This window comes from Chrysemys picta, chromosome 5 (assembly GCF_011386835.1).
Source record: "Chrysemys picta bellii isolate R12L10 chromosome 5, ASM1138683v2, whole genome shotgun sequence".
NCBI classification, from domain to species: Eukaryota; Metazoa; Chordata; order Testudines; family Emydidae; genus Chrysemys; species Chrysemys picta.
The window spans coordinates 127,960,672-127,981,788 of record NC_088795.1 but is presented as its reverse complement, the minus strand read 5'-3'; the positions used below and the strand labels follow the sequence as shown (position 1 = coordinate 127,981,788).

General features: G+C 38.1%; 1 protein-coding gene across 50 annotated transcripts in view; it reads right to left on the bottom strand.

Annotated features, from left to right (window-relative positions):
- Positions 1–925: 925 nt before the first annotated feature.
- The window catches only part of CTBP1 (C-terminal binding protein 1), a 416,680-nt gene continuing 396,488 nt past the window's right edge, over positions 926–21,117 (bottom strand). For 22 of the 50 annotated variants that reach the window (XM_065597190.1, XM_042855560.2, XM_065597166.1 and 19 more), the window contains 5 exons: positions 17,470–17,684; positions 13,007–13,137; positions 10,639–10,766; positions 7,848–7,965; positions 926–1,989 (listed from right to left, as the gene is read on the bottom strand). In XM_065597190.1, coding sequence (XP_065453262.1) covers positions 1,803–1,989; positions 7,848–7,965; positions 10,639–10,766; positions 13,007–13,137; positions 17,470–17,684 — 779 coding nt within the window. In that variant the 3' untranslated portion in view covers positions 926–1,802. The remainder of the gene's footprint in view (positions 1,990–7,847; positions 7,966–10,638; positions 10,767–13,006; positions 13,138–17,469; positions 17,685–21,117) is intronic. The other 28 variants (XM_065597194.1, XM_065597169.1, XM_065597193.1 and 25 more) reach the window with 3 other exon arrangements.

The following is a 21,117-nucleotide window of genomic DNA, read 5'->3' as shown; positions in this document are numbered from 1 at the left end:
GGTTAAAAAAAAGAACTAGGTAAGGTTCATGGAAGATAGGTCCATCAATGGCTATTAGCCAGGATGGGCAGGGATGGTGTCAGAAGCTGGGAATGGGCAACAGGGGAGGGATCACTTGATGATTATCTGTTCTGTTCATTCCCTCTGGGGCACCTGGTACTGGCCACTGTTGGAAGACAGGATGCTGGGCTAGATGGACCTTTGGTCTGACCCAGTATGGCTGTTCTTATGTTCTTACATGTTTGCAGAGAATAAGGCTCCATAAATAAAACAGATATGGTTTAAGGAAGATTACTTTTAAGATTTGCTTCCTACCATTCTGAGTTTGCTTCCTGCAGTAGCTAAAAACAAAAGCATACAAGATAAGAGGACACCTGAAAACAATATCGAAGTAAAGGCCAAGTGGCTCCACCCAAAATCCAACATACCTTAAAATGGTTCTGCAGTTTTGAAGGACGTATCGGCAGGGTTTTCAATGTAATTTTGTCATGCCACACCTTTCCATGATCATAGAGTAAAAGAAACCAAACAACACACAGTGTTTATGTAGAACTTCCACAAAAGAAGTTTATTATTTTGTTACTCTTGGGCCCCCTCTGCTGTCTCAACAGCATAATAAATATTGTTACCATACTGTAGCTGATGATGCTGGTGCACAAAACGAGGAAGTAAATCAAAAGCTATCTTAATTTCAAACTTCATTAGAAACACAGGGTAAAGATCAACATTTATGAAATGGAAAGGGGAAAAATGGCATGGAAAGAATTTTTATTTTTCAAGCTCCCAAGAGGGTATTACAAACAATGGAGAACAAAGTAAAGCTAGAAATGAAATACTTGACAGCATCCTTTAAAAAATTACATCTAAGAAACCTAATAAAAGTTGAATAAACAGTTACTAGAAATAAAAATTTTTACACATATGATATTTGTCTGGGATTTTTATTTCTTTAAAATAATTCATACAAATGGTTACAGTCACAAACATGATTTTAACCAAAAATATTGCTAGCCTACCACATTACCAGGAAGGAATCAATGTAGGCAATGAAATGCTGCTACTTTTCAGTAGTCTAGTGCCTTTTTCGCAAACCACCAATAATATATACTTTAACTGGTGACAAAAAGCACAATGCTTGTTTATACAAAACCTTTTTTTTCCTCAAAATCTCTTTGCAATGTTGTCTTCATTTTGAAATAAGGGAATTCATGCCAAAATAAGGAGAAACTGTTTTTTCTTTTGTTTACTAAATCATTCTAAAAAATAAGACAAGCAGGTAGAAAAAACAATGCACTGTGTGGCGTAGAAAGAAAAATGGGAAAAATTCATTGTCCTGAGAAGTTTGCCAACTGCCTCATTTTTGGGCATGTTTTAACATATAAAAGAAAGGATTTTAATCTCAAAATTGGTTTGTTGAATGCCTCCCTTATGTGTTTTTTCCTTGTTGACAGCTAAGCAAAACAAACCCTTTTTAATGTTCTAAAAACTGTACACAGACAAGTACATTCATGATATAATTAACTACTAACTTCTCTTGCTTAACAAAGAACCCATAGGACACAGAAACAGTGAATCAGTCCACTGGACAGGGACAAACTACAATTTATACGGAGGAAAAAACGTTTCCGAATCTTCTTTTTGTCTCCCACCTTTTCCTTGTATACTGTATATTGGACCAGTTTCTAAAACAATTATTGTCTCCTCCTGTAAGTTCATGGTTTTGCCTTTATTCAAAATCCAGATTTTTTCCATACACTCTCTGAAGTTGAAATCTCCAATGTTGGGAATGCTGTTTTCTTAGGCTACAATTGGTCACTTGGGTGGTCTCTATCAGCTTCTGGTTTGACTGTTTGGCCGGGGGAAGGAGCATGTGGTGGATGGGCCACAGCAGGAAGGCCGTGTGATAAAGACATGGGGTTGGGAACTATTCCTTCTACTGCCGTAGGTATGCCAGCTGGAGCCACGCTTACAACACCTGGGGGATACCTGCTAAGAGAGGAAAATGAGAACAATTAAAATTCAGAGATGGCTGATGGCAAAGCCCACCTGGCCCAGGAATTGTGCCATCTTCAAGGAGAATGGCAACGATTTTTGTTTTGTGTATGTAAAGCTCAGGATGATGGCATCATATGCAGGTGTTGTTAATAAGATAATCAACGCTTTACTTTAACCAGATTAGAAATGGGAATTTGCTAATCCCTTCAGATTCCTGGCTTGCTGGTTCATCTGACAGCATGAGTGACAACATACGTATCAAAAACAATAATGGAAAGATCCATTCCGCTCTGACGTTATGATCCTCACCCTTCACAGTCACTGGGAGTCTTACCATTGACTTCATTGGGTGCCATGACCCTATCTCCTTATTTTCCTTTCGTCATGGCTTGTCTGAATTTCTCCTTTGGGACTGAAGCATACCAAAGGATTCTTTTGTAAAGTTTTGAAATCAGTTGAATGGGTTTCAAGATCATGTGAATCTGAAACAATGTCTTTCTTTTAAAATAAACGTACAAACTTAGCCAGCTAGGACTGTGTTATAAAACACGGTGGAATATCTTAGCCTATGAGTAGCCTCATTTAAACGAATGGGACTACTCATGGAGTAAGGCTCTATTCAGTCTAAGGGTGGCAAAATCAGGCCCTAAAAACTTGATTTGGTTTTTGAACTTCAAACTTGCTAGAGACCTTCGGTATGTGGGAAGGAATGGGGGTCCCAAATAAAGAACTGTGAAAAGTTCTTCAGTGCTGTTACTTTTTATGGACAAGCATCAAGGTTAAATATTGTAGAGGTCTGGAAGAGATGAACATTTTCAGTCTGGTTTTATGGTGGCTGTGATATTATCAGGACACCGAACATGGTGAATCTGCAGCTCATGATCTCTAGATTCTGTGCTGCTGACATTTAAACAACAGCTATATATGTCTAGCCTCTTTTGTGAGGTTACCAAAAAAATGTTATTCTTCAGCCAAATGCCTACGATTCACCTTTAGGGGTTATCTCATACCAGCCACGTATTGTATCCTATAATTCTCTCTCCCACTCCAATCATAAAAACATGCACTTGTCTTTTGTTGTCTTCAACTAGCATTTTGTTACCCAAGGGCCTTAATGCTTATTTTAAAAGCAGCCACATAATCTGCAGGCCTATTACTCATTTAGACTTAAAAGGCAGGAATTACAACTGGAGCCTATTGAAACTTTTCTAAATATCAGGGTGGAATTTGGCTCCACTGGCCAGCAAACTCAGAGGAGGGGAAGCAGAATGCAAGCAGCTTTTCTACTTCATCACCTGAATCCCATAGAAGATTCCCATCACAAACACCATACAACTAAAGCTCTGAATGGCTTTTGCGGAGGACATGGTAGGCCAGGAAGTTATCATCTGTTGCCCTGGTCACTTTGGTGGAGGCTTCCATAGATGATAATGTTGTTCCTAATGTTGGGATATCTGTTGATTTAGAGGATCATACCATCTGTAGGCCAACAAATTTAATTCCTCATCCCCCACTCACACCCAACAGGGTACCTTCCATGGAACTCTGCAAGTGTTAATTTACAGAGCGCTACTCTGCCCCTCCAGAGAGTTTATTCTAGAACTAATTGGCAACTGCAAATGAAATTAGTTCCTACTTTCAGTACTGCAATTTGAATCTTATTAAGTCAAATTTGCTTCAAAGCCTATGAATACCTTACAACTGGGTACTGTTTTATTTATTCATATTTAATTTTGAAAAGGGTTTATTCAATTGTGTTTTGTACAAAAAGTAAAATACATACCATGAGAGGACAATAATTCTCAAATTAAAAGACACCCCCAACATAGCAGCCCTTGCAACAAAGGTTCTCCAGCTTCCAACATCAACCCCTCACAATCTGCCGATTCCTCAAATACTCATGGAAATACACTGTCCTGTCAACATGCCCACTCAGTCAACAAATCTGGTCTCGACAAATCAGGAAGGGAGCAAATTCCAAAGTTGTGTTCTCTTCACAGAAAATTTCCTTCCAGAAAGCCTCTACCATTTAAACCATATAGGTTCTAGGTCAGGAGTCTCTACTAATCACAGCTTTGTTATGAACTTGGTTTGTTTCAAACTCTGTGGAGAAAATCATGCATTGCCTGCAGAATATCACATCACCTTTAGTGTTTGCACAGTAATCCCAAATAATACTGGGTAATAAACTGTCCTGTGATCCAAATTCTGACCTTCAACCCCTCTTACCAGAAAAATGTTTCCTATAAATCTAACATCCAAGAGTCATACAATTACTCTTTTGTCCTGAATCTAAACTGTGCATTATATCAACCAAAATACTGATAACATGTCTCTTTGCTGATGCTACACTTTGCCTCACTAATACTGCTCCTGTACCCTCAATTTATTTTGCCATGATCTTTTGATAAATTCTGTCTCGTTACTTTATTTCCCCTGATTTAACTATAACAGGGTTATTCCAACCTTTTAATCAATCTTACCTTTAAACACATGCCATGTAAATTCAGCAGTCATTTTATATATGCATCTGGCATTTGTAGCCCTCTTTGCTTCACTGTTTCATTCTCTCTTACACTGTTAATCAGCAGATGCATTCTATCCAGAGCTTTACAGTCCCTCTCTCCCAACCCTTCACCTCTGGCATCAATAATCCAAAAAACAAGCCAGGTAATTGTGTCAAACTAATCTAATTGCCCCAGCAGAACCAAGATGTAGCTAATCTCACCTCTGTCAATCTGCTCCCCGCCACATAGCACTTTATACCAAAATCTCTAACCTTCTGACCTGGGATTAACAATCAACTGCTGATCCATTTTCAGTTTAATCCACTTTATTATTATTTACATTGTAGTAGCACCTAGAGGCCCCAGGCTTATTGTGCTAGGTGCTGTAAAAACACGTGACAAGAGAATGTCTCCATCCCAAAGCGTTTATAATCTAAGTAAAGATTCTCTCTTCCAGGCAGAGTGTGTGAATCACGCTTTAAATACTCTTTAACATGCTATTCATTGTATAATTTATTCCAGTATAGGTCACAACAATATCTAAAGTATGGTTATGCTATTCTTGTCTTGTATCTGTTTGAAGGCAGAAGACATTTCAACATCTGTAAACTGCATGATTTCTGTCTCTACTGTGGGCCATGTCAATGTATCTGGCTGTATCTTGCACTTTGTGTCACAGTAAGCAGAGGTGTATTATTTAATAAGTAGTCCAATAATGAATATACAACAATAATACACCGCAGTGTATGCCTCTACTTTACCTGAGAACTCAGACTATTACATATAGGTTGGTTCCTTCCCATTTCTCTTGCATAATTCATCAAACTTCTCGGAACATCATTAATCTTTGCTTCTGGAAGAGTAACTACAGTCCTCTTTGCCTGACCTTCTTAACAGACCAACTATTCATGTTTAGCATACAATAAATGAGAGATTTCTTTTCTGCAGGATATTATGACTTTCAAAAGGCATTTGATCTGGATTATGTTCAGCTGGTAATCGCTGAATGTTCTTATTTGCTTGTAATAACAACAGATTTGATTCACTTAGGAGTTCTATCCCTTATCACTATTCAAATAATGATATTTCCAGGATTAAATGTTCTTGTTAGTTTTAGTCCACCATATTTGCATTTTATACATATAAATGATCATCCACATTCTTATCCACATGTTTTTTAGCACATCTGAAAAATCATGCTCCTAGTGAAAGACTGCACAACTCAACTGGCTGAATGAAAGTCTCACACTGGAAAAAGAAGATAAGACAGAAATACTTGTTTCAAACCACCAATTTAACTTTTGTGTTAAAAGCAGCATGGAATTTAAAACTAGCAAGGACTGTTACTGAAATTAATTATTTCATAAAGTCTCAGTTTCAAATCCATATGTTTTTGTATCACCATAACCAATATGGAAATTGTTCCCATTGGCATTTCTTAAAGAATATCCTACATTGGTTTGTACAGATACGATTGATCAAGTAATTTCAGAAACCTTCCTCCAAATTAAGAAATTGTACAGTACTTTCTTCTCAATCACTCAGTAGTATTGCCCTCTCTACTGAATTTAGCAAATCTTAACTAAATGCAAAAGCTGTTTGTATTTATGGAAATATTACAAATTTTCCTTTGAAACTGGCAAATGAAGTTGTGAAATGTTTTAAATTTTTACCACGCGTTTGAAGAAAAAAAAATGAATGCATGAACTCTCAATTTTCCTGTTCCTAAAAATATTACTCCAATTAAATACATATTAAAGCTCTGTTCCTGTCAAGTCTTATGAATGTGCTTAACTATCCTCTAAACGAAATTATTCCATGCATACAGTTACACCTATGCTTAATTTTCTGTCGAGGCAAGTAAAAATAGCTTTATTCTTTGATATGTTGTATTCTTGTACTTAGAGCAATGGATAGGCACATTTAACAAAAATAAATAAATTACAAATTGTTCTGATCTGTATGTATATATCAAGATTTTGATCGAAACAAAGTTAATATTTTCCTTGAAGCACAGAATACTTGCCAATATATAGATGATGGCATTGGACCCTGAGACCTGGTTCCTGAAGGTATTTAGGTACGTAGGTCCCAATGGATTTCAAATACCTATCTATCTTTCAGGACATGGTCCTGTCAGCCCAAAGCTACATTCTGATTAGTCACTTGGATATTTCGGATGATGTTACAACTGTGCTGGTGTACAGCTAGGGCTTCATCACTGACACACACAGACATACACACACAACATCCCTTCACTCATTATGAGGGAGGGAAAATGCTGATAGGGAGGGCAAAGAAAATAAACAGCCCTTGGAGCATGTGGGAGGAAAGGAAGCTGGGGAAAGATAAGGAAAAAAAGTGAAGGACTGAAGGAGAATTATGACAGTTTTGAACTGCCCCCTCCCTCAAGACACTGCTTCACAGCAGCAGTTTCGTGACCTTGTAAACCACTTTCAACCCAATTCATAGTGTAAAATCTAAACTAGGAGTTGCAAGACTGGGCATCTGCTTTTTATAAAAGTAAATAGCTTGAAATTGGTTTGGAGCCATGAACAGCCACTGTTAAGGCATCAGCAGATAAAGAGACGGAAAAAAGCCGTCAAAACAGTCCCAGGAATTTACAAAAGAGATAAACTAAGCAAACAATAGAGATATTCAAAATGGTAGTGAAATAATATTTATAAACTTCTGCCTATTTTATCTTATCAAGGTACTATGAACTACTACTTACAGCGGGAGGATATACTGACTAGTCCCAAAAATGCTTTGCAAAGAACATTTAAAAAATAAATGAAATGTACAATTAAGACAACACTCTCTCCATATACGATTATAATAGCAAAGAGCTACTCCAGAAAGTGCATTGGTGGGCTTTTTATACACATCTTAAGGGGTTAAAAGCAACTAAGATGTGTACCAATAGCTTATTAACGTAACCCTGCTGTGGCTTACAGCCATATTACCACCTTCAGCAAAATGAACATTAGCTTCCACTGAACTGATTGCAGCCAGTCAAGATTACTTCCCTTTCACATACCATCTGCCCTGTTCCAAACATTGGCATTGGTGCCTTCTGAAGAGGTAATGAATAGAAGCATACTGACTCATTTCATCACTGATTTCAGTCAATCATAATCATGTATGTAGCAATTATATAGTAATAAAAATCTCTCTCTCTCTCGCTCTATATACACACACACACACACACACACACACACACACACAGGTCTAATCCAACAATAATTTCACAAAACCCTTTTATTAAATGGTGACTTTTCTTTAAGCTGGAATAGTTGTCTCTGAGATAAAGAGACATTTCCTTTTCTATTTAAGTATCCTTACCTGTATGCAGCACCATTAAGCTCTGGATGAACAACTCCTGGATCCATGCTGGCCCAGGGTGTAGCTGCAGTCAAATGATCTTTGTTAACACAGTTTTTCAGGCTGTCTGGAATACGACCTAGAGAATGGGTAGGAAATATATCCATGTTTTATTTCATGTTGTATCATGTATACTAAATAATAAAGTTTAAGTATACGATATGGTATAAATAACAACACATATTATAAATCTCTGGGTTGCTTTTGATTACTCTCTCCCACATCCAGCCTCTTGCTAAATCCTGTCACTCTTTTACCTGTGTCATCTCTAAAGTCCATCCTTCCTAAATTGCAAAAACCTGTATCCATATTCTGACTGTCCTTCGGCTCTAACACTGCAGTCTTCTTCTCTCAGTCTCTGACCTTTTCTTCCTGCATCTGTCCCGGTAATAGCGAACATACACTTCTGAAAATCTGGGATGAAATCATACTTCCATTGCAGTCAATGGGAGTTTTGCCATGGACTTGAAAGGAATCAGAATTTCACCCCGGCCTCTTATTTACCCTCTTTCTTACTCAAATTCCTCCTTAAATATCCATAGCACATTTTCATCTCTCAGTCGCCAAGTATTTCCTACATCTCTAAAGGAAAATTTAAGCACATCTGATGATTGCTCTCTCTAACCACTTCCTTCAGCATATTTGCTTAGACTTCATGCAGCCTTCAAGTTACAACTCTTCAGCTTTTTAGGGCCAGATGTAACATTAACTGAAGAAAATGGAAAGACTCCTCCCAAATCATTTCAATGAGTGCTGTATCAGATTCTTGAACATCAGTTTTGGGATGATCTTGGTTCCCTGCTGTAAAGTAGATGTTACTAATCCCGCTCCCATTGAAGTAAATGATTGTATTTCCATTGACTTTAATGGGACCTGGACTGGATCCTGTCTCTTTTTTTTTTTGGCACCTATCCTGCATGCATCCTCCTTTTGGGGAATTCTGAGACAAAAGATTCATTTAATTTCATATATTGATCTTTTCCAATCAATAGATTAGCCTGGCTGCCATTTAGACATCAGTCCCCTTTGCTAACATTTATTTTGGACTGTAGTTTATTTTAAATGTATTTTGCAATCTTCTTTCGACTTGTGACTTTGACTTTTCTGTGTCACACTCCCTTTTTTCAGAGCTGATCTACATTCATGTTCTGTGGGCGTTAGGTTTTTTTCCTTACCCATGCTTATTCCTTTGTACTTTTTTCTACAGCACAACGACACTAGTATTTTTTTTTTCAAATCTGAATGTGTTTATCTTCAGATGGCACGCATATTACTGAGACATGCAGTCATTTATTATATGGTCTTTTTCCAATTATTCTCTCTCTCTCTCCCCCTCCCATGGCTTTCATCTACTCAATTTCACCCCATACTTTCTGTATCTTTTCTACACTTGTTCTGCTGAAATCCAATGTCTTCTCAACACCCTAATGTTGGCTTCATTTTAATCTTACTACAAACGATGTGCAAAAGGTTAAAGTGACAACAGCTTTAATATAAATCAATGCTTTCTAACTTTGATATTACAACCATCCTGTTCCAGAGCCTTTCCCATGCACATTTGTGTGTGGGCTATTGTAAACTTTTAATATATGACCACCTGGTTCCTCTGTTTAGCTAACTGATTCATATCCCATACCCCAGACCTAAGAACGACTGCCACCACCAATGCTGTCTCACTGATTGGCCATCCTAGAAATGTAAGGTGGTTTGCACATCCTATCCCAGAGATCAAGAATGTAACTCTTATGCAAAAAACCCAACCTCCATTAATTTATGGCACTAGAATCCCCGCCAGCAGAGTTTCCTGAATTGCACAGAAATGTGTTGGCACTCAACCACTGTGCAAGTGAAATAGATGGGTCTTAATATCTGCAGAGCACTCAAATCTGAACTGCACAGAGACAAAAAAAATTACTAAATTCTAAAGAACTGACAGCAGTGATTAGTGAAACCTTTTCCAGCACACAAAACGCCACCGTTTATTTTGGACTCTATGGGATTCAAATTGAAACCAAGTTGCCCAAACTTCTCCTTATTTTATTAGTATTTCGTATTGAAGGTTTGACAGATTTTTCCTATATAAACAGTTAACATTTACATGGTTTGCTGTGATACTGGAGTTATTAGGAACTCAGAGTTGAAGTGATTTTTTTATCCTCGAAAATTACCCCTTCAGATGCTGGAATCCAAGATGCATTTAAATACAGACTTGGATGAATTGTGGAAGGTAGAGAGAAGCCAAGAGAGAATAGAACAAAAGAAACAGCACCGATGATGGTAAGTGTCAGAGGACAGCTAAGAAAGGCTACAAAAGGGTGGCTTCAGACCTGAAGAAAAACCATGGAAAAGGTCACTAGACACCTCCAGCAAGAAAAAGAGGGTGATTTTGGTGACAGGGTACACTCTAAATCATTTGGAAAAATAATTAGGGCTGTCAATTAACGGCAGTTAACTCAACCGATTAACTCAAAACAAATTAATTCGATTAAAAAATTAATTGCAACTATTTTTTTTAATTGACTGCCCTAAAAATAATTATTTCCTGTCTCATTACTTCTGTTTATTACTGCAATGTACCAAAACAATTAGTAGCGCTGGGCAGAGTTGGTGGGCAACTCCTCCTTGCTTGAAGAGGTAAAGAAAACCCAGTTTGGCCCACCTTAATTTCGAAAACTCCAACAAAGAGAAAAATCGATATATTTGTTTAATCAAGAAAATATTCAGTGAAGGAACAAGTATGGGAAGTGAGTACCTGTGATAGCCCTACGGATCTCTCGTGCTGCTTCCTCCCGCATCTCAATTGAAGCTTGTTCACTGTACCAGGCTGCATGTGGGGTACAGATCAGGTTTGGTGCATCCTTCAATGGACCCTGACTAAAGCTAAATGAAATTTTAAAACAAGATCAAATGACAAAAATACACGTTTGGGGGGGAATGGGGAATGAGGGGATTTTTGCATATTTTTAGAATTAACAGCTACAACCACAGGATGAACTGTACCAATACTTTTGGGGTGGATTTGTTTTTAATTTTACAGTTAATTTGATATATTTCTAGTTGTGTAAGTAACAACTATTCTCCTTGGACTCAAGGGGTGGCATAAAAGAAAAAGCAGCACTAGATTCTGTCCAGTGCCACTCACACTCAGATAGAGAAAAGGATACGGTGAGCCCAACCCCAACATCGGTTCAAGAAATGACTCAATTTGGGTCCATTATGACAAAATTTATCATCATTTGTACACCCCTAAACAAAGCTTTGTTTCTTTAAAGAGACACTGTTAGCTTGAAATCTATTCAATTAAAAAAAAAGGAGTTGAAATTAGTTCCAGGTAATACACTTGTCTGTATCCCCCTGACAATTTTTTCCTATTTCACATGTTCCTGTTTTTAATTAGTTTCTCTCTCCTGTTGCAGTGTGAAAAACCCACCTAACAATACTAGAGATGGACTAACTGACTGACTATCCAGGGGAAGCAATGAAACCGACTATACAAAAAGTGCTGTCAAATGTACAAACTAAAACGGAGAAAATAGTGACACTTTCCCCCTCCAATTTCTTTCAGTTATAATAATCTTGAAGTGTTACTTGCAACAAGAGGAGAGTAAATATTTTTAGAGAGAAGTCTGCTCTCAGAGTTGGCAGAAATTCTTAAAGTGACAGACTTCATCTCTAGTTTAAAATACCTGCCAAAACTTTCTCCAATATAATATTTGCACAACAACGGTTAGTCTCTACGGACTAAATGTTGTCCTCAGACAACACACACTGAAGCCCAAGGAAACTATGGCCCTGATCTTGCACTTAAATCTATGTTGATGGACCCCTGAACCTATAGGGACTCCCCACTCTAGTCAATGGGGCTTCTTGTGGGTGCAAGGATTTGCTTGTGCAGATCTGATGGCAGGAATGGGGATATTTGAAAGCAGAATTTTGCCCCATGGATATTAGACTGTGGTTTTGCTCACGGTATTGCTCTGTTGTAATGGTTACACTTAGAAGTAAACAAATGCAGGGCCAGAATAAGAATTTTTTTTTTTGGTGTGGCATCCTGTATACTACAGATGCAAAGACTACACAGGGAAGGACCCTTTATCACCATTTGTAAAAGGGTTCTCTCAGATGTCTCAGACATCTGATGAGAGGAAAATCACAAACCAGATGTCTCTATAACCTATCCTCAAGTCCTGAATCTGTTCCTCTTCAAAGAGTTATGAGGATTGTAGAAGTTTAAACCATCTAATAAGAAATACAGGCTTCTTCCTGTCTGCATCCAGCAACTGCACGATTGTCAGTTCCTAGGTTTAATCCATTGCAAACCACTCTCAAACTCAGAGGTCAGGCTCAGGACTCATAGAAAGACTGTAATGGTATTTTCTGTGTTTAAATCATACCACCAAAACTACTAACTGGAGACACTGGTACATTTGTGGCTGCAACTGTGGACTTCCTAATGGTATTCAGCAAACTAAATAGAGTGTCACCAACTCTACTAATGGTAGCAAAAATATCTGGACTCTGGTCATCTCTCTCAATTCCACAAACTTGCCTGCTTATAATTCTCAGGTACCCAGTAGAGAGAATCTGGATGGATACGAAATCTATGCAAGGAGGTGTCAAGGTCACACCCATACACCTTCATAAAAGGATAGTTTTTCCAAAAAAATCTCAATTCCCCCCACCTTACTGAAGAGTACTTATACCACCACTAACTTTCCTCTGGCAGGGAGAGCTGGCCAGGCCTTCCTCCTATCAATGACAGGAGAGGAGTGTGTTCTTTTCCAGGCCGTGAGGCACAAGGCCATGCCCAGCCTTTGAACTTGGGTTCTTGGTGCAGGGCAGTGCATTTCACTACTGAATTACCCCCCATTACATTTTTTTAAATCTTGTATTTAACTTTTTTTCTGCTCCCTCCTGACTGTGTACAAAAGCTCCATCTGCATTTGCATTAATCCAGAGCTGCACAGATGCATATTGCTTTACTAAGGAGGATTCAACTACTAGGTGGAAGGAACGCTTCTTTGCTTCATTGCTGTTGGATGCATCATGCACTAATACTTAAAAATAAGAAAGTGAACAAAATATAAAAAAAAATAAAAATAAAAAAAAAGGAAAAGCACCTGAATGGTTCTGACTCATGTACATCTAAGGCTGCCCCTCGTATCCTTCCTTCCTTCAGGGCCTGTGCAAGTGCTTTTTCGTCTACTAACCCACCTCGAGCTGTGTTGACCAGGAAAGCCCCTTGTCTCATCTAGGGAAAGTTAAAAACAAGGATGATGAAATAAAAATAAATGAAATAAAATCGTTGTGGCATTATTATTTACTCAAAGGAAGCATCCATTACAACAAAGGCTATTCAACTGGATTAACCTATCACCAGTTATCTTCCCTTTCCATTGGAAAGTACCACAAAATTTGATGCTTCAAATGTAAAATAATATTTCACAGCACTTATAACGTTTTGTTTCTTATAAGTAGGGTGTCTTGTAACAGAACCAATGCTTTACATACTGTGCAGTACACGACCAGAAGAAGTAAACATGCAAATGAAGCTGACAGATTGTTTTATTTTATTTTTTTATTTCACTGTGAAATTGTACGAGACGGAAGCTATTGCACACTGCTAAACAAAATCACATTTTGTGGGTTTTAAACTTTTATGCAAATGAAAGGCTAAATGGATCTTTTAGAAAACTCAATGATTTTGCATCTTCCAAGACTTTTTGATTTAGTTAACAAGATGTAGAAGATTTATACTTTATTTACTGCTGATACTTAAACTCACTTCCCCCTCCCCATGAGACTTTTCAAATCAAGACCCAGGAAATTCTTGTTTTATTCAATTAAAAGGCACTGGAATGGTATTGGCTGGGAATGCTGTGAGCTTTGGCAAGAGGCTATAAACTGCGTTGCTCAGATTAGCATTATGGTCCTCCACACTCAGTCTCAGCTACAAGACTTCATGTCATAATGTAATCGCAACATGAACACAAAATGGAGATTTAAATTAGAAAGATGATAGCCTAGAATGAAGGTGGGAATAAAGACTTCAGGGTCTCAGGTCAATCAACACCAATACTTAAGGATCCATAGCATGTGTCCCATACATAGGCCCCAACCCTGCAAATATTACTTCTGGGGGAATTCTGTGCCAAAATATTAAAAATTCTACACCACTAAAATTTAAAGTTCTGCGCACAATATTTTAAATTCTGTAAAATTCTGCATGTTTTATTTGTCAAAATACGCAATATAATCATCCTGGTTTCAATTATTTTAGTAATTTATTTAAACTACAATACAATGGATGGAGAATGGGAGTGGGGAGCATTGGAGGAAATCTCCAAACCCCCTCTAATAGTAATATAGCTAGGTTTGACCCTTTAATTCTAGTTATTAGTCAAAAAATATATGCAGCCATATGCTCAGTGTTACATCACAGGCAACTGAAGAGCAAGTGAGGGCTGAGGAATCAAAGTAACAATTTATATTAGCTACTGACCATCTCCAGAAATGTCAGCAGCAAACAGTTCATGGAGCACATTTTGATCCGACATTTTTTCAGTCCAAAAATTTAGACCAGCTCTAATCACTAAAGCATCTATAAGCATTTATGATGCCATTCTGTCCTTTACACCACTTAGCAATGTAAAGGAGCCTTAAAACTTTTACACTGTTTTAAACTCCTGGGGGGAATTCGCTAAGAACAGTGGGAACAATTCACTATGCAGGCAGGCTGCTAGATTCTGCTCTGCCTGAGGGGGACAGAGCCTGCCCCACAACTACCTCCTCAGAAACACACCAAAGCCCTGCCCTTCCACACCGAGCATGTTGCAATAGCAAGTGAGAGGGACAGATACGTGACTGCCCAACCCCACCGCCCCGGCAGTGATTTATGTCTCTACCGGCTGGTCCAGGTGCCCGAACTGACATGCCTGCATTGACTGAGAGGGGTGCATGACCATTCTTGCAGTTTCCCTTTGTTTCCCCATCAGAAGTCAATGACATAGAATTGCCCCCAGGAACAAAACATTTCCATGCATCAAAATGAGCACGGTAGAAGTGTTTGCAGGATAGGAGTCATTAATAAGGATGGGTGCCCAAGTCCCCATCTTGAGCTGATCCCATCATCACAAAAACAACAAAAAACGATTTTTGAATAATGAATGAACTTTAAAAACTTATTCTAAACGCGCAAAGGATTTTTACAGGATCATCAGTTGCTCTTTTGCAACTAACACCACCTGGGCTTGAAATGCCAAACTGATGCACAGTAGGAGTATTTAAAGGAAAAAGAGCAAGGGAAGGAATCTCCTCAAAGTCGTTTGATAGGATGGTTGGAAACAAAACAGCTAAGATTTACGCGTATCTGGTAAGATCCTAACAGAATTCACGTACTATATTGGCCAATCCACTCGCTCGAACCATGGTCTGACCCCTCTCACCAGCAGTCTTTTAGCCCTGCAGGGGGACATCTACGGATTCCAGGGAAGCATACGTGTGCACTGCCCACTTCAGCACTCACATAAAGTGACAGGACGCATTTGGCCTTAAGTATCGTGTAGAACATTTATATATCCTCTAAAGAGCTTGGAAATTTTAATCATAGTGGATACCACCCAAATCCCTTTTCCATCCACAAAAACCTTCCTTGACTTTTCATCTCCAGTGCTATTTATACAGCTGTAAAGCTAGTAGTAAGATAAATCAAAACCAAACAGAATGTGGATGTATAATTGTATTCTAGAGGGAGTGAGCTACGTGAGTCACAGTCAACTGCAATGGTAGTTGCAGATTAGGAATGCCTCTTTTCAGCTATCCTAAATTAATCCTGTGTATAATAATTGCAGTCACAAGAGATATTGCAATAAATAAAATGTCTCCTTTACAAATTTGTAATGTGATGAACAGGTAAAGATGATTTCTGCTTCAGGAAAAGAACATTGAGCACTCATTGCCCTGGACTCAGTTTACTTGAGCTACACAGGAGATGGAAGGCCAAATGTGCTGGCTGGGCAATACACCAAATAATTTAGAGGCTAAGTCAGCCTAACAAGGAAAGAGAGGCTCCTTCCTAAACTTTTCAAAGAGATTTCAAGGATATTCAATTTAAAAGATCCATTAACATGCAGTTCAGGTTGCAACTTTCCCCTTTGTGCATATATAAATGAGACCTTTTCATTATATTAACACACAACACTGCATAATGTGGCATATTTTATCATTGAAGACATATAGGCCAACTATGGCATATGTAGGTATAAAAATGATAGCTAATTTGATAATTTATATATATAAAAATTAAGTCAACTGTCTTCTAGATTTCAGTGGTTCTCCATGTGGATGCAGGGGTTTGCCCGCACAGAGCTTCTTAACATACTAGGACCTTTCTGCTCAGTATTATATGATAATGTAATGAAAGAGTAATCATAATGTACATGAGTGTAGTATAAGAATCTATACTGAACAGAACAAAAGTCTAGAATGAAGACGTGACAGAGGACAGCTTTCTTTGCTCCCTTCACACTGAATTTCCTAGCTTTTGCGAGTTTTAAACTCAGATGATCTTCTATTTGGATTTTTCTACATAGAGTCAATTGTCCAATTAAAGTATCTATTATTACATCTCATTAACATTAGGGCATGATCCTATGAGATGTCGAGCATCCTCAACTCATACTGAAATCCCAATGAAGTCCATGGGAATAGCAGGTATTTGGTATTTCTCAGAAGCCAAACAATCATCATTTTAATTCAGTAGAGATATCTTTCATAGAACTTTTATGTGTTATCAAATTCATACAATAAATGTATAAAGAGCACCAACAATGCAAAATGAATGTACAGGATTTCTTAGTTCAAATTACCATTTTTACTTATATAATTGCCACACTCATACATTAAAAAAAGCTACACCTTTTAAAATACATTATATATACCAAGGTTCGAGGCAGCAAATAAATATTGAATGCAAAAACCAAAATGTTTACCTTCTGAATTTCTCCAAAACAGAACAATTGCTGCAGTTCTACATTTGGATATGGTTTATGTATTTAGTAATTTTAGAATGCTTCATCCCAAGACCAAATCCATTTTATATATTATTTTCCCCAAATAACCTACTACTGTAGTGTGAGCAATTATCAGGGAAACATTCTGCAACTATTAGGAATTAACACAAGGGGTCGCCAGTTAGTCATGATCCTTAAGTTAGGGATACAGAAACTCAAACTGTAATTGAAGTATAAAAGTGAAGTGCAACTTTTGTTACTAATATAAAGAGGATGTATGTACCTGAAGATACAACAGAAGTGCTTTTAAATACATGTCAATGAATCGAGCAAGCATAACACACTATTTCCACAAAAGAGAAATTAGCAAGTAAAATGAATGAAAAATAACACTGTATAAGATATCATCTATTTCTTAACCAAATATAAACCTGCTTAACAAAACAGTGAAATAGCAGATGGAAGAGAAAATTAATACAGATCTGAATTTGCATGTTTACATGGAGAAACTTTACAGTTTGCAGAAAATCAGTAATTATAAAACTACACCCAACCTACATTTGGATAGTTACCTGTTTAATGGTGAAGTCATTAATAAGATGATGATTGTGTTCATTCAAGTTGCAGTGCAGGGTTACACAGTCACTGTGAAATAGCAGGTCCTGTAAAGTGCTCACCCGCTGCAGTCCAAGAGCACGTTCAATGCCATCTGAGAGGTATGGGTCATAAAAAAGAACACTAAAGCCAAAGGCCTTTGCACGTAGTGCTACTGCTTGCCCAACACGTCCTAGAATGACACAGACATACAAACAAAAGAGAATGTTTCTGGTAGGAAGTGGCATACTTGTATAATTATTGTTACAAAACATGTATGTGGTGCTGTAAACTTACATGGGATTTTACAGAACATAGAAAAGAGACATCCCATGTCCCATTAGAAATTCTCATTACATAGCTTTATATTTAAGGATTAGTTTATGCCATCCCTGACCAAAACAAAGCAACAAGACTGCTCCATAAATATAAAAAAAAATGGCAAGCTGTAATGCCAAAAGCTGGAATGTATGGGATCTATGGGAACCTGGATCTGCTTAACAGGTGGCACCATTTGCTGGACGTGCTGATGACAAATCACTGATGTTCCGGACTGTTCCCTGCAGTGTAATTGTTGCCATGCCAGTCCCAGGATATGAGAGAGACAAGATGGGTGAGGTAATACCTAAAGAAGAGCTCTGTGTAGCTCGAAAGCTTGTCTCTCTCACCAACAGAAGATGGTCCAATAAAAGATATTACCTCACCCACCTTACCCTGCAAAGTACTCATTTTTGCCCATGTCTGCACAGTCAGTCAGTTCTAATAAAAAGTTGTTAAGTGAATGTTTGCAATCTGAGTTAATACGAAATAATTTCTTTAAAGTTCCCTCTCTGCCTGAATTTATGACACACTACACATCAAGCTGTGACAACATGATTATTTCAGAAACAGTTCAATACTGAAAACATTCACATTTTTGCGATTGCTATTAGCAGATGAGTCTACCCTCCCAACTTGGTTTTCGGTTTATGCAGTCTTTAAAATTCTTTCAGCTCACCTGACTTGCCCCTGTCCCTGCCCCCAGCCCCACATGCACTTTCTGAGATGGTACTTTCCACTTTTACATCCTTCTTGATGATGGACTTATTCTGTAATGCCTACAAGAAACCTGCCATAGGTCTTTTATTTGTTCATTATTGATATAGCTAAACCATAAACAAAGAAGCTCCATCATAACATGCACTAGTCCTGTTAAGTAGCTGCAGTGATCATCTTGTGTTTAATATCTGTACTGCATAGTGTCTAGAAGCCCCACCGTGGTAGGCACTGTACACTCATCTATAATGAAAAGACAGTCCCTAGCCTAAAATCAACTCCTAATCTAAATACAATCTACCATATTGCCTTAGTTCTCCCTCATTTACCCTTTCTTACCTCTCTTATTATTTCCTTAAGTCATGTTTTAAGTTGGTTTGAGGAAAGGATCCCACCTTGCATGTGTACTGGGAGGTCCTCATCTCACTTATTATAACACACCGATAAGTAATATAAAGCAAGGTCATGGGACTGGCATGTGCTGTGTGAAGAGAGTTTGGGAATACGAATTTTTGAAGAAATACAACTATTTGTACTGTACTGTACTTTATACTCAGCTATCAGGCTTGTTGAGAATTTGAGACATCAGGATATTTCAGAAGTATCAGAATCACCAGACTCACCAGGAAAGCCAATGCTCAGCCTCAAAAATATCAACGGAAAGTTTTATTTTGTAACATCTGTGTCTACTCAAAATGCAACAGAATAAGATAGGAAAATCCCATGTCTTTCCAACTGTGTTTTAAGGGATTTCCCAGTGTTCTTCAGTTTCTTTTTGAAAAAAACAAGAAGCCACAAAAGGAGGTTTCTTCTTGACCATTTAACCTGAACACAGTAATTCTGGAATGTCTGGTGATGGATACATTTAGAATATTGAGCAGTCAGTCAATATCACTGGTGCTGTATGCTTTTCCCTGGGGACTTCTACTTTAGACAAAGTCTTCAAAACATATTGAAATAAAAGACTGTGTATACTAGTTGTTTGCTTTGAGGATCTGTTTATAATGCTTAATATGCAGCAAGGGAGATTTAGGTTGGATATTAGGAAAAACTTTCTAACTATATGGGCAATTCAGCTCTGGAATAGGTTTCCAAGGGAGGTTGTGAAATCGCAATCATTGGAGGCTTTTCAGAACAGGTTGGACAAGCACCAGTCAGCAATGATCTAGGTTTACTTGTTCCTGCCACAGCACAAGGAGAATAAGATGACTTCTGGAGGTCCCTTCCAGCCCTACATTTCTCTGATTCTTTGAAAATCAGAAATATCGCAAACTTCTAGTATAATTAAAATATTTTCAAGATTCAGGAATAGCTCAAGTGTACATCAGTGTACATAATCTGTGAACAGTAATTTCATAAAGAACAAAGTGTATTACATATGCTATCTTCCTGTACCTCTCTTAGGAATACATTATGGGTAGGTCTATTGGAATGGATTGACCAGTTTAAAACTGAAACCTTCTGTTCGTTACAACCAATCTTGGTGTATAGACTAATATAGTAGAGCCTTCTAATGCATGTGGGGAGCTTCCCACTGAAATCACTGAGAGCCACATGTACGTGTGTGAGGGAAGAAACTGGCCAACAATGATTTAATGGGAGAAAAGTTTGCTGTAACTGATGGTCCAGATTTAACCATAATCTCCGTACAAGGAACAGACTGCATCATGAATTGGCCAGGAGTTTAAGAATGTAAGAGCAGCCACACTGGGTCAGACCAATGATTCATCTAGCCCAGTATCCAGTCTTCTGACAATATCCGCTGCCAAATGCTTCAGAGGAAATGCATAGAACAGGGCAATTATCAAGTGATCCATCCCCTCTGATCCATCCCTAACTTCTGGCAGTCAGAGGTTTAGAGACACCCAGAACATGGGACTGTGACCCAACCATCTTGACTAATAGTGATGGATAGACCTATCTTCCATGACCTTATCAAATTCTTTTTTTGAACCCAGTTATAATTTTGGCCTTCACAACATCCCCTGACAAAGAGTTCCACAGGTTGACTGTGTTGTGTGAAGAAGTTCTTCCTTTTGTTTGTTTTAAACTTGTTGCCTATTAATTTCCTTGGGTTTACTTTTGAAATTACTGTCAAACAACACACCACAACTCTACAGCCTGCAACAGCTTTCCTTCCTATCCTGAAAATGTTTCTAATAAATAAGTCTAGTTTAAAGAAATTACCACAAGGGTTAGTTCAAACTGTACATCAACATTTCATTAGTAACAAAATGATAAGTATAGACAGCACGGGTGACATTCTGTTCCCCCACCCCTTGTTCTACTAGCCCCTTATACTCGAGAGAAGTGGAGTGTTATTGAGGGGTGTGGTATTTGCAGTACGCAGATAATGCTAACTGTATATTGCCATCTTGTCTGACATTGGCAATGCAACTCAGCACCTCAGACAACATCTAGCTGAGACTGAGGCATTGGTGAAAGCAAGCTGTCTGAAGCTGAATCCTGACAAGACTAAGAGGATGATGGAAAGCAGGAAGCAGCCATCGGTAATATCGTCCCCTTTGATTGAGGGCGTGCATCTGCTGCTGGTCACCAGGGTTTGCAACTAACGGGTGATTTCAGACTCC